The sequence below is a fragment of the Polypterus senegalus genome, chromosome 16 (genome assembly GCF_016835505.1).
Source record: "Polypterus senegalus isolate Bchr_013 chromosome 16, ASM1683550v1, whole genome shotgun sequence".
Classification (NCBI taxonomy): domain Eukaryota; kingdom Metazoa; phylum Chordata; class Cladistia; order Polypteriformes; family Polypteridae; genus Polypterus; species Polypterus senegalus.
Genome location: NC_053169.1, coordinates 91,705,179 through 91,720,135, shown reverse-complemented (window position 1 = coordinate 91,720,135; position 14,957 = coordinate 91,705,179). Strand labels below are relative to the sequence as shown.

The 14,957-nt window shown below is 40.2% G+C and overlaps 1 protein-coding gene across 1 annotated transcript in view; it reads right to left on the bottom strand.

The window, feature by feature from the left end:
* akt3a (v-akt murine thymoma viral oncogene homolog 3a) overlaps positions 1 to 14,957 on the bottom strand; it is a 400,245-nt gene that overhangs the window by 1,542 nt on the left and 383,746 nt on the right. The window contains exons 11-13 of the mRNA XM_039738729.1: positions 11,490 to 11,704; positions 6,184 to 6,271; positions 5,093 to 5,195 (exon numbers count right to left, since the gene is read on the bottom strand). Coding sequence (XP_039594663.1) covers positions 5,093 to 5,195; positions 6,184 to 6,271; positions 11,490 to 11,704 — 406 coding nt within the window. The remainder of the gene's footprint in view (positions 1 to 5,092; positions 5,196 to 6,183; positions 6,272 to 11,489; positions 11,705 to 14,957) is intronic.

Here is a 14,957-nt window from a genome sequence, read left to right as displayed (position 1 = left end):
GACGCTCAGTTATACCTTCCATTTAGATCAAATGAAGTTTCTCTGATGTTGTATTTAATTAGTTGTGTTAAGTGAATTAAAGGAGTAGATGGATGAGAACTACTTTAACTTTATTAAATACCAATAAAACAGAGATGTTAATTGTTGGAGGGAATGACGTTGATCACAACAATATTCTGTCATCATTTGACTCCCAATTAATTTTACTGAATCAGCCCACAATCTAGGAGTTCTCTTTGACTCTAGCATATCATTTAAAGTGCATATTACAAAGTTGTCCAAATCATGTTTCTTCCATCTTAAAAATGTTGGGAAATTAAGGCACTTTCTAAATAAACAGGATTGTGAGAAATTAATTAATGCATTTATCTCTAGTAAGATTGACTGCTGCAATGCTGTGTTCGCTGGCTGTTCAAACTGTTCTTTATAAAGCCTCCAGTTAATCCAAAATGCTGCTGCAAGAATTATTACAAGAACAAGAAAATATGAACACATAACTCCAGTTCTTAAATCCTTACACTGGCTCCCGGTTAGGTTTAGGGCAGATTTCAAAATCCTCCTTTTAACATATAAAGCATTAAATGGCCGAGGTCCGGCTTACTTGTCTGAACTTATCATGACTTACAAACCAGAGCGCACATTAAGATCTCAAGATGCCGGTCTGCTTATGATTCCAAGGATTAATAAAGTAACAGTAGGAGGTCGAGCTTTTAGTTACAGGGCCCCTAAACTGTGGAATGGTCTGCCTGCTTCTATAAGAGATGCTACTTCGGTCTCAGCTTTCAAATCCGGCTGAAGACTCGCTACTTCAGTTTAGCACACCCTGACTAGAGCTGCTGATGAACTGTACAGACTCCATCTCTGTTGTTAGTCATTAGCACTAAAACAGAAGTGACATGATAGTTATAATTTGATACTAACCCTCACCTATTCCGTTTCTTTTCTTGGTACTCAAATGTGGCACTTGGTGTCCACGGCCCAGCTGCCAAGTTGTTTTGCCTGCCTAAGGTAAAGTCATCTCTGATGGAGGATCGCAGGAATCGTGGGAAAGAGGGGTCCTTTCATCGGATTGGCTGGCCCAGCGCTATTTCAGTTGTGGAATGGCCAAATGGGAAGGCAGCTTGATGGCTGAGGTCTTCTGGGGCCTCGTGTATAAATGGTGTGTACGCACAGAAATGTTGTGTAAGAACATTTCCACGTTCAAATCGCGATGTATAAAACCTACACTTGGCATAAAGCCACGCACATTTCCACGGTACCTCATACCCTGTCATACGCAAGTTCTGCACTCGGTTTTGCAGACTGGCGGCACCCAGCGTCAAAGCAGTGCTACTGTTCCTGTGTGGTTATCCTTTGTTTTTTAGATCAACATCCCTGATGTGGCTTTATAAATACACTGAAATTAACCGCATATTGTTTATTAGTTTAATGCATCTGATTGTAATTAACTAGTAACAATATAATGGTCCACGGAATGGTCAAACTATTCCAAATATCATAGCTGCTTTAGCGTTGTTACTCTCAGTGCACCTTCTTCTTCTTTCAGCTGCTCCTGTTAGAGGTTGCCACATCAGATCATCTTTTTCCATATTACTCTCACTGCACCACTCAGAGTATTTATATCACTGTATCTGAGTGTGAATCACAGATCAACAGCAGCTGAGAAAGAGAATTATCGGGATACAGCATCAAGCACACGCTGCCTCAGCCATGCTGTCTATTGAAGTGCTTTCACATGCCAAACGTTTCAAAGCATTTCCTGTACGGACCTCGCGGTTCAGAAACAGTTTCATCCCAAGAACTATAAACGCACTCAATCAATTGCACCTTGTAGAACTGTTTGTACTTATAAGTAGAATTACCTCACTGTAAACTTGCACTACAGTTATAATATCGCACAACCTGAGCCACTTTATAAAGTGCGCATTTACATATGATGACAATATCATTTTTAAGGTGAAATGCAGCAAAATATGTTTATTATATTATACAGATAAACTTTAATTTCATTTAAATAATCTATATTGTCAATAATTAAACATGCCAGGACACGGTGCCACAGCGCTAGCTATTAGCTTGCGCTTCGTTCACAGATTGTTCCTGCCTCGCGCTGTATTCTTACTGGGACTGGCATGACACTGGAAGGATAGATGGGTAGAATAATTAAACACGTACTACGAAGATATTTCGATGTTCCTTAAAAGTTTTGAAGAATTGGCGTTTTAAGCTTACAGATGGCTTAACGTCTATTACAGAGCTGATTGTGTGGCGATTGGGTATTTGGAGAAAGAAAAGTAAGGACAGGAATTGGAGGTTAGTACGTTTGAGAGAGACAGGACTGCTGTACTAAAGCATTTCATTGAAGGTCACGCATGGCGCAGCAAGCATCTGAGACATGAACAATCACTGTGCCACCGTGTTCCCATGTTTAATAACAAGCTTTAACTCCTGTCATCATCAAAATGATATTACATATACATCTCAGTATTTTAGTTATTCAGAGAGCTGTAATATCATGAATGTAATGGATTCTGAGTCCAGTCGGAGGAAGAGAAAGCACGTAGTGATTCACACACACAGAGCACATAGAAGATCAAATACAAAACAAAGCATTTAACGTGCTACTTTAGTTACGATGGGATTAAGAAACTGGTAAATGAAACAATTTTATGATGAAGTTTATGATGTTTTACTTTAATGACAAAATAAACTATGTGATTAAAGTGGAAAGTTTGCGATTAAAGTTGACATTTTTTGCTTTTTTCCCCCCACTGTGTGCCTATTTTTTTTTCTCTGCACCCTAACAAGCTTTTATATGACACTCAGACGGTGGGCTACGACTCGTCTTTTAACGGCGACTTTGATATCTGACAACTTCTTTTTTATTTCGAGCACTGTGCGACTTTGTGAACTTGAGCTGTCGAGTTTCTCCGACACTCTGTCACTAGATTAACTTCCTTTTCTTGTTTATTCCACTGTTTAAACCAACAAATAGTACGTTTTTCCTTTGCCTCCACTTGGTATTCACTGAAATTCTTCTATTTTCCCTCGTGCTTTTCCCATTGTCTTTTCACAGAATACTGAGCTTAAGGGCTATTTATATTGATTTGCATATTCAAAGAGGCATAATTCTGGGAGGAGTTGGGGCGGGACAGAAGACACTTGCACGAGCGTTACTTTTCACGCTGACTGGGATTTATGGAGCAGAAGAACGTGGAAGTTGGCGAACACACAGATTCCTACATCTGGAATTTTTTGTGCTTACGTCATATTATAGTGCGAATTCTACGCACAGCATTATACGTAAGGCCCTAGGACTCTAAACAAATCCAAATCATATTAAGTGATATCATCTACTGTTAAATTCTACTCCGTACTTCTAAAATTTTTTATTTTTATACTGTATTGAAGATTTGTTCTGTTCTGTGTATTGTATTGTACTGACCCCCCACCGCACTCCCAATCTACCTGGAAAGGGGTCTCTCTTTAAACTGCCTTTTTCAAGGTTTCTTCCATTTTTTCCCTAAAAGTGTTTTTTTTTTTTCTTTTGGGAGTTTTTTCTTGTCTTCTTAGAGAGTCAAGGCTGAGGGGCTGTCAAAAGGCAGGGGCTGTTAAAGCCCATTGCGACACTTCTTGTGTGATTTTGGGCTATATACAAAAAACATAATTTTATTGTATTGTATCTTGTCCTGTGCCCATCGGAAGATTCAATTTGAAGTAATAGGAGACCTGACCAGCCAATGATGTCTTGTTCAATACTTTCCAGCAGGTTCTTAAAATTAAATTTCAATAGATCTTTAAGTTAATGTATTATGAAATGTTGTGATAGGGGCAAAAATTAGATCAAATTTAAGTTGATGTCCCCGGCTATGCACAGGAACTTACTCAGACTCATCTTGAACTATGAGACTCTACAGAGCTCCTGGAGTATATTTAGTACGTACGCATGGAAGGAGTATGAATCAGTGATCTAATGTCCAATAACATCGGTATAAAAAGACACATTTCCTTCAAGTCTTTCCCTTACAATTCACCATAGCTACAGAAATAAATGACTTTGGACTTGATGGTGTTCTTAAGTAAAATTGGCAACAAAAGACAGCGTGTGTGGTTCGACATCCCAGAGCAAAAACATAAGTGTTTGTGACAGTGTTTACACAAACTGAAGCTTCTGTGCTGAGGTATAATAGTTTAATTTAAGCACATAACATTACGTTCAAATCCAAATTGCTCAATGCTGTGAATAAATCACTCCATCTGATTACTTACTATATATATATATATATATAAGCTATATGATAGCATTGGAAATCCTTTTACTGTTCCACTTGATTTTGAGAAACTGTAGAGGGAAGCACTTTATTTATTTTCTAGAGCTTTGGACAGATCTTAACAGCATGGTTCAATAAGAATATCGGCCTGTAGAAAAAGTATTTTAAATTGTTTTAGCCTTCTTGTGTAAAATACAAAGTGAAACCTGCTGTATAAAGTTATCCTCTATATCTTCCGAGTGCACGGCTAGCATTATTAGCTCTAGTAAACAAAAAGTTTTGATTTTTTATTTAATTGCCATCTGGACCTGCCATTTCCTCACTTTAAAGAAATTTAGCAGCATTTTGAATAAAGGTGAGAATGGAATGGCATTATATACCGCATGTCATAAAGCAGACCGTGTATGGCAAGTGCCTATCAAAAATGATATGCAGAGATTGAAAAATGGTCAGACTAGTGTGGTGATTGCATTTTACTTCAGGTGAACATCAGGATCAATGACTGATGAGAAGCTAAAAGAATCTTAAGGCCATTCATTTCACTGATAGAAATATAAAGAAACAATCGCATTACTATTAGGAGAGGTCAACTATTACAGGTGATGACAGAATCTGTGTGCATCTATTCTGGCCGTGAACCAAGGCAGTCAGAACTTCGGAGAGCACTGTGATACTGCAAGTGAGATGTAATGATCTCATATGAATGGAAATGTTTGGAAAAATGAGCTGTAGAAATGCTGAGGAACACTTACACATATACCCTGTACTTCAAAAATATTACACGTTATGGTTCTGAAACCCCATTGACAAGGTTAACTCACATTTTTCTGGAGGAGTTATTGTAATAGTCTGTGCTGTAAATTCTTCGTCAAAATACCTTGTATCCGTCTCTGAAGACACCTGAGGCTTAAATGGAGGTATAAGCTGAGGAGAGAAGAAAAGAGAAAAAGTGACAAGACTGACAAAGACAGACATTCAGCGCAGATGACGGCGGCCTGCATATCAATGTTTCCAGGAGTTCCAGGGGGTCATTCTGGACACATTGCTTACATTTGGTGACTTTGAGAAGTAAACCTAAATTGATGACCACTAGTTGTACATTATGTTATTTGTATTTTCACACATTGACTTAATCAGATGTTTAACAAGTTTATAGGGTCGTCGTAGAGTCCAGTGAAATGCTTACTTGTATGTGCTAATTAAAATACAACTGGTCTCCAGCATCATGGCCAGTGTGATAAAGACTAAGACTAGCATGTTAACAGATCACTCACTGAAGGTTACGTTTTAATAGACTCGGGTGTTTAATAAGGTGATGACAAGAAAAAACAGCTTTTACATGGGAGGCTGGTCTCTCTTCACTTGACACCGTCAGCCAAACTTTTATGGATTCCAATTACTTGCACCATTATGAAGTTTCTGCATTTATTATTTCAAAGGTGAGATGCCATCTTTGTTTTGTATTTATTAATGGATGGCATGGTGGTGCCATTGATGAATAAATGAGTAAATCAGTAATGCTACCTTACTGATGGAGGATCCCAAGTTTGAATCCAGAGCCTGGTCCCTGCCATGTGTGTGAAGTCTGGAAGTTTTCCCCATGGATGTGAGGGTTTCCTCCAGAGAACTGCAGTTGTCTTCCCAAAGCCCCAAAGCCATGCATGTTAGTGTCAGTGTAATTCTAAATTGTCTCTGTGTGCCTCATATGAGTGAGAACTGCACTGCACTGATGCCCCATCCAGTTTCAGTTAGGCTCTGGCATCCAGTAACCCTGAAATGGATCAAGTGGCTTTAAGAATATTATGTCATGTGTGTCGTCAGTGCACAGATAACTTGAAACTTGAAAACTGTGCATACTGGGCTGGGGGAACTGCTGTAACAGATGGCATGCAGTTTGTCCAAGTCTACCCACCTTTTTGTCGTATACATCCTGCCAGTTGATTCCAGCAAAAAAGCTATGTCGCATGATTTCTTTTGCATCGTCTGGACCACCACCAAGTCTAGAATTAAAGAAAAACAAAAGAAAACCTGCTATAAGCAGCCACAACGGTTCAAGTGAGGAATAAGGACTTACTCCATATTGTCTGTACAGTGCAGGACAGCAGTCGTTCGCTCATGCAGAAAGCTGTCATCTCTTAAATACCACAAGATTTCTGTCAGTATCCATCTATGTACAGATTTTTCTAGAGAAATAATTTTTGAATTTGAGTGCAGTTTAAATAAAAAATTCCACCAAAAAATATTTTTTGTATTTGTTTCTTGACTCCTGTGGTCTGCAGTGATGACAGAGACAAAATGTTAATCATGTTTTCATGGAGAACGGAGATTAAATTTACCGTGGAATGGGAGCCTATGGTGAGCAACGCTGGACAACAACAAACAATATCAAAGACATTCATGAAAAAATCTGACATAATCCAAATATGACGTCATCCGGTCACATGCTCACAACTGGCAAAACTGGTCAAATACAAACCTTCAGAAATGAAAGGCGGCCACAAACAGGACGTCCATTCACAAAGGATCACTCCTGAAGACCTACCTCTACTCCTCATTCATTGGCCAAGAGTCCTGTCTTCAATTCAAATCACGATCCTTTGTAAATGTTTGTGGACTCATTTTATTTTCCAGAGGTATTTATTTAACAACATTTTACCAAAAATCCATGTGCTTTGGACATTGTGAGCACACAAGTGGATGACTTGACATGTGGATTATATGACAAGGGTAACATGAGATTTATTTTTGAACATTTTTGATATTGTTTGCTGCTGTCACAGTAGACGACCACTCTAACAAAAACTCTATTATCTCTGTACTGCATGAAAACATGAGAATAATGTCTGCTGTCATTACTATAAACCAAACCAAAGTAAATAAGTCAATTAACAAATACATAATCTTTGGGTGGAGTGTTCTTGTACATGTCAGTTATGAGTGCTAGCTTTCAGGATTGCTAATGACATGAGATACTCTGGCTCAAGATAAGCCCGATTTATCCAATTATTGTTAATACGGCCCTTGACAGAATCTCTTGCGACTGCCTGCCATCACAGTTTTTCCCTTATTAATGGTACCAAAAGGGTAGGCTGGCACAGTCCGACTCCACAAGCAGCAAACGTGTTTGATATGTGATAACGCATTGTAGACGTGCCGCTTGTATGTTTTACTCTTTTGCTCAAAATAGTTAGAAACCAACAGCATCAATTTAGCTTCTGGATATTAAAAGATCTGAAATTTGATTTTAAATACTGTGTGTCTATTTAAGTGAACAAGATGTGGCAAAGTCAGTCTACAGCAGGTTAAAAACTCTTAACACGTTAACATTGATAGTGAGGTCAGTAGTGTGGAGCATTCGTGGTGTAGTTTTAAAGAATCGACCGTCACACAGGGTGTATGCGTATCAAATTTAGATATCACAAGTTAGAAAAACGAGAAGCTCTGCATTTAATTGGAATGACTTCAGCTTTAACTGAACGATACGTAACTGGAATTGTATACTATGTCTAAAATCCTGAACAACGTCACTGTGACGTTTCATTTCTTTTTAGTGCTCCTGCACCAGTGTCGATGTCTGCGTCCCGTCTGAAGCCTGGTCACGTGAACGCTGCTTGTGATCCTTTGACTAGTCAAGGTAAGAATTACTTGGACTAATTCTGAATTTTTTTTTTTTTTTGATTAAAGAAGGTGGTACACACACGAGAAATTGATCTTTACGCCAGTCATTAAAGTGCTTCAGACTAATGCTAGCTGCTTGTTTACGCTGTTGTAAATCTTCTACTGTAACAGTAATTAAATGCCTCTAATATAATTTTCTTTATTGCTGCTGCTTTAAATCTTCATTAGCAGCTTGGTGAAAGGTGGTCTGATGATCCCACACAAACACAAAGGCTGCCTTTTTGCCAGCTCGCTTTTCTTCCAATTAAGCCCAATCTCCAAGTCATTAAATTAAAAATACTCATTTTGCTACGTAAATTAAAATAATGAAGGCATTCGGAGGTGCTTTCTTGACTGTACAAGCTTTCCACAGAGTTCATATTGTGTTGATAGTAAAAAGTTAGCAGAATAAAATGGTGATGAAGCCCACAGTATATGCAGAAGTCATTTAAAATGACACATGGAAACAGGAATAAAGCTGCCATAAGCCAATCTACAAATCATGAAAGAAAAAAAGAACAATTCAAATGGGCAGATTCAAATTTTTCTAATTCTGATTCAAAAATGTTCTCAGTATTAAAATCAGCATATACGGAAGCTTTAGAAATATCAAAGGATGGTATAACGGAGGTTAAAGAGTCGAACATGGTGAGGAAACGCGAGTTATCCAGAAGACGTCCACAAGAACCTCGACAAAGTCGGCTGACGCCGGCCTAGCCAGAGAGATGTGCCTGGAATTGCTGCCCAGTGTGATGATCGTATGCAGTTCAAGAGGATGAGACCTTTAGCAGTCTGTTCACGTTAAGAGAGACCTGCGTTTGACCCTTCACTGGAATGGGGGAATTAATTATTAGGAAAAGGTGATGCTTCACAAGGCAAGAACAGAAGTATTAGTGTAGAGTCAATATGGCTACAGACAGGATAGAATACAATAGACTTTTATGAGAAAGTGAAAAAAGCATTCGATCAGGGCGGTGCACGTATAACATGAAAGGTTAGTAATGAAACTTAAAGTGGAAATTCAAGGTAGGTGGGAGTAAAGGTATCTTAAAATTAAATGATCTTAATAACAGTTAAAAAATGAGATTGGGGAAGTTTGCAGAAGATACCAAATTAGGAGTATAAAATATACAATCAGCCAGATCATTACAGAGGGACCGAGACAGAATACAGATGTGGGCAGATGAAATTTAATGTTAAGTAAATGTAAAGTATTGCATGTAGGAAGTCTGGAACGTGAAAGTACACCTCATGAGTAGAACCTGGAATGGACTCACCAACCAGATGTTAGGTTATAGAAAATGAAGTGTGGACTACAACTCAAGGGAGGTTAACTCGCCTGTGAGGCCACATCTGTGTTTTATTTTGATCTCCTTAATCCAAAGAAAAACAGCAGAGCAGCAAGAGAAAGTTTAGAGGGGACCAACATAGAGGATTCTGGGATGGAGAATTATGAGCTATAAGGAGAGATTGGAGGAGTTGAACCCTTTCAGTTGAAGCACATGGAGACTGAGAGGTGACATGGTGGTAGTGTTTCAAAATATGAAGGGTATTATTAGTATTTACATCAGTTAATGGTATTTTGCACAAACATTAGAACGTTTCTCATTAAGCAGAGGAGTATAGGCACGTGGAATAAATGACCAAATACCACAAATCTCAACTATATACTATATTAGACAAATAGTATTACTAAGCATTGCGGCCCTGAATGGATTGTTCCCGTCAATATTGTTTTAATACTTCTGGTGTAGATGACTGTGATTCCCTTTATGGAGGTGTAAGCCAGTAGCTCTGTCACGCCTGCCATTGGTCTGTAATGCGGCTGTGGGTTTGCTGACTGGCACATATAACACAGCCTCACTGCAATGGCTTCCAGTTATACTTTAGGACACAGTGCAAGATCTTACTCTTGGTGTTTAAAGCTCTTAATGGCTCGGCACCCTTTGATATTGCTGATCTGCTCCAACCACAAAGCTTGGCACATTCACCCAAATCTCTGGTCTCTTTAGCTCTACGTACCTCGAGACAGCTTGAAGCGTAAAGGTGGCCGAGCTTTGACTGCCACGGCCCGTGGACTTTGGAACAGCATACCCTTTGAAATTGGACCCGCAACATCAGTCGTGCTTTTTTAACGTTTTTTTTTTTTTCCAATATGGATAAACTGTCTTAAAGATGTTGACTGGTGTGCAATGATGAGCATTGCTTGTGGTGACATTTTATATGCTGACCATGTGCTGAAAACAATTATGTTTTATATTTTATACTAACTTTATGATGTACCACACTTTAGATGATGGATGTGTGTGTTTAAATGTGCTTAATAAATACAAGTTGACTTAACTTTCTTATTAATATTCTAAAAGGGTTTGATTATGGATGAAAGGTGCTTATTTAGTGGTTTTAGACAATGAAATTCCAAAGATGTGCAGGTTAGGAGAGCTGGGGGACACTAAGATGGCTCTGAATGAGCGACTCTGTGATCGTCTGAGCGACTCTGTGGTCGTCTTGAGCGACTCTGTGATCGCCTGAGCGACGGTTCAGGATTTGGGTTCCTGTCTTATGTTGAACGTTGTCTCGGCTGACTCCAGGTTTCTATGACTCTGCATTGGAAAAAGCAGATTTTGACAAGAGATGAATAAATATGGGAAAAAAATAAAACTTCTCCATTAGGATGACAAGATCACTTGAAGGGTCTTTATACTTTGGGAAGGGACTCCATATGGTGTTGCTTTTTTTAAAACTGCGACGGTTAAAAGAAGCCTACACAAGACTGCACTACCTGAAAACTGAAAATAAGTAGCACATGATGCATGGTGGCGCCACGGTGGCGCAGTGGGTAGCGCTGCTGCCTCACAGTTAGGAGACCAGGTTCACTTCCCGGGTCCTCCCTGTGTGGAGTTTCCATGTCCTCTCCGTGTCTGTCTGGGTTTCCTCCCACAGTCCAAAGACATGCAGGTCAGGTGCACTGGCGATCCTAAATTGTCCCTGGTGTGCGCTTGGTGTGTGTGCCCTGCGGTGGGCTGGCGCCCTGCCCGGGGTTTGTTTCCTGCTTTGTGCCCTGTGTTAGCTGGGATTGGCTCCAGCAGACCTCCGTGACCCTGTAGTTAGGATATAGCGGCTTGGATAATGGATGGATGGACGGATGATGCCTGGTTTAGTTAACTTTAATGTCAATTCTATTCACATTTGTTTTTCAATTTAAAGCAGTATAATTGTTCTATAATGGCCTGACACTCAAGACTCTAATCCTGACAAGCTTGTCATGTTTTGTTCCCCTAAAAGAAACATTTGCAGCTACATAACACAATATGCAAATACCCTGAAATTTGCTTGTGTGTTACAAATGGTGTTATGAACACAACTCCCCACGTGAGCGATTAGCACATTCGTGTTCGCCTTATTAATAGGATACCGCGTACGTTCATTTGAATAACAGCATGCAGATTGCTGGGAATGTTACACCACATTTGGGGGTAAAAAGCACATGAGGCATACGTGGCAGCCATCCCAGTGCTGCACTCGCGTCAAGCAGGTACCACTCTTCACACAGCTCTCTACCTTTTGTTTGGGTCTTTTATAAGCAGTCCTGAAAGTAAGGATTTTGCATCAGAAGACAAGGTCCTAGGGAATTTGATGTCTTCCATTAGAATGAGTTCAAAGAGTTTCTCGTGGTCTTGATTGTAGAAAGGCAGTCGGCCACACATCATCTCATACATGACCACGCCAAGGCCCCACCAATCCACTGCACGCCCGTAGTCGTTGTCTTCCAGTACCTGCACAGATAAGCACATCCATTAGGCCTCTGTTTTCCCTGATTTGTCACGGCTATTCATCCTAAGACCCTAAAATTGATAAAGGGGTCAGAAAATAGACAAATGACGTTACCAAATATACTCGGGAATGAAAAGAACTGAAGGAGTTACACACTGCTTTACGTTTTCACTTTACTATTTGTAAACTGCTTTCTTTTAACTGTGTGAGACCAGACCGTGTCCAGCCTAACAGTGAGGGGAACTGAAGAAGCTCGCTGTACTTACCACATGCCAAGTGAAACAGATAAAGTTCTAGTTAACCATTACAAGTTCTCGAGAGGGATCTGTTCTGCCAAGTGTGTCTGTCCTACTTGGAGGATACCACATCAGAATCTGAATAAACTAAACCTTTCAGGACAAACGTGGGTTTGCATTTATAAATCACAGACTTGGTCTCCATTTTCCCCTTTGGTCCACACTACCCCCAAAAACAGAGACTTCTGAAAACACTGGCACTGCGCTGTGGTACGGATGGGCAAACACACTTTTTCGAAAATGCATTATTGTGCTCTCATTGGTTTGTCCTTCTTACGTGGCCCTTCTCTGATTGGTGAAGGATCCTACTCATTACAATGTCTCATCCCTTGACTGGTCACGCTTCACAGAACACAGCGGGCATAGAGGAATTGCTTTCATGGCGCTGATTGATTTGTTTACCTGTGTGCATCTCAATTGCATTTTGTACAGTCGGAATGCTGCATTCACGTGCAAATGGCAAATAATTTACCCATCGCTACAAGGATTGCTGGCATGGGGCAGAGTATCTATGCTGCCTGCATGCCCAATGTAAGTGGACAACGACGTCGTACGTGTTTTTGTTGCTTTAGTCTGAGCCTGGATACTTTCCTAAACAATGTGAAAATGCTAGTATGTTTAAAAACAGTTTTTAAATGAAAATGCAGCGCAAGTCACACCTAAACAGTGCTGGCCAAAGGACCGGACACCTAAACCGGGTGTAGCTGCTGGTAGGCAAGGCAGGATCACGCACGGGTCAAAGGCGTACCAAGGGAAACCTCTCAGTCCAAAAAAGGTTACTTTTAAAAACATTTAGTGAAAATCTAAAGCAAACAGTCCACACAAGAGTAGAGAAAAGTCGTTACAGACGTAGAATAAAAGGCAAAAACCAAAAATGGTCAAATATTCCTTCTTGTTAAACTTCAAGTGTTTCTATAGTTACGGATGCGTTATTTCTCTATGCTTTACGGCTCTGCCCACACAACTGAGCACGTTAAGGCCTTCACTAACTGCGGACAATCTGTAATCAGGAGGACAACAAATAGTTTGGATAGTCCATTTCAAATCAGCTTGTTGGGGTTATAAGAACCTCCCCTATGCTACACACTCATTTATAGCAAACCTTTAATATAACTTAAACAACCAGCCGCGCTATCGTCTCTACTCCTTGATGTCTCAATGGTCCAAGAGGTTCAACAAGGCAGCCTCAATTCAGACTGATAACGAAACTCTGAGTCCCCGCCATTCCGTCCATCCAGCGGCCGCGCCGGATTAGAGACTGACCAGCTTGCTAAGATTAAGAGCCACCTGAAGTCTCAGCACATTCGATGCCAGGTTGTATTAGAATTATTCTGTTACACTCACTTTGCTCCTGTTTTGGAGAGATCAGGAATCTCAAGTAACTGATAACACATGAAAAAAGTGTAAACTTCTCTCCTGTATGTTCTGGTTTGTGGCGAGCTGTCACGTGTACATATGAGGGCTATGGTGGGAATTTGGGACACTGTCTTCAGGTTTACATAATAAAGAGCCTGAAAGCGAGACCAGGATGACCCCAGGACCCTGGACACACAGTATGCTGTCATCCTGTGTTGACTTGAAAGATCTAAAAAGTTTAGCAAGACTCATACAGCTGATAACTACAGTGCATAAAATGGAAGTCTAATAAAACAAAGTGACCAGAGAACACCCCTCATGATCGTCAGTCTGGTTGAATTAATACTCAGGTTTACTTTTGTTCATCCATACTGATTTGAGAATGCCACCCTGGCGCTGTGCCATTATTCCAATTGATTATCAAGATGTGACTTTAGGATGGCCTGTAGGCTGAAGATTAAATCTTTAAAGGCCCTAAAATCCAACCCTTACAAAGTGCGTCAGGACAGCCATGTCCATTTCACCTGCCACCTACCGGCCATCCTAAAAATCACATTTTGGGCAGGACACACTTCACGGCGGTTGTGGTTAACTGCTGCAACAATGTCGATTTTCTCTTGTAGTTGGGTTTTACAATTTTACGTTAATCAATTTTTATGTGCCTGTACTTGTTTATTTATGCTCACTTTCATTTACATTGTTTTGGACCAGATTTATTTATGGTAATGAATTATGTTTGTATTTCTTGTACTAAAATTACTGCATTTAGCATTCAACATTTTCCCTCAATCTAAGTGACTTGTGGATATCAAGAGGCCAGTAGTGTTAAAAACAGCAGGCTCTACGCCCTTGTAATTTAACAGTCTGGACGATCCTCTACTGTGACAACAACACACAGGAAGCCACTCAGCATGGCCAGAGGCGAGTTAAGCGGGAGTATGTGTGTGTATATATATATGTTGCCTTCTGTTTTATATACCTATACATAGATACACACACTATATATGGTGGCGGATGACCGGGGCCCTTGCCTGGCCAGAATACCCAAACTGTGGAATGACCTGGGAAAAGAGGATTGCCGGGACCGTTACGTCCCTGAGCCGATAAAGAGCAGCCCAATTGGTTTTCAGTGGGGCCACGGGTTATGAACATGGAGGCTCAACCCTGTTGGAATCCGTGGCCACTGCCAGGGGGCGCATGGACCTTTCCAGGGCCTTATTTGGTCACGCTTCCACCACACCCAGAATTGTGGTCAGAAGAAGCTCATTAGGCACCTGGAGTCGATCCAGGTGCCTTATAAATAGGAGCCGCCTCAGTCCATTGGGGCGAGGGCAGTGCGCCCCCTAGTGGCTTACTCTATATATATATATATCTATATATAGGTTGTCATTACTGGAAGTTTGACCTCAAAGGTATAAAATAAGATGAACTAACAAGTGATTTTGAAAATGAGATTAAAGCAAACACCAATCAGAACCAAATACTAAATTTAATTAACTTTACTTTGCTTCAGCTTTATTTATCAAAAACTGTCAGCATTTTTCCCCAACATTGTTTGTTTTCTTTGCAGCTTTTGTCGATTTTCACAAAGCGTTCGACTCAG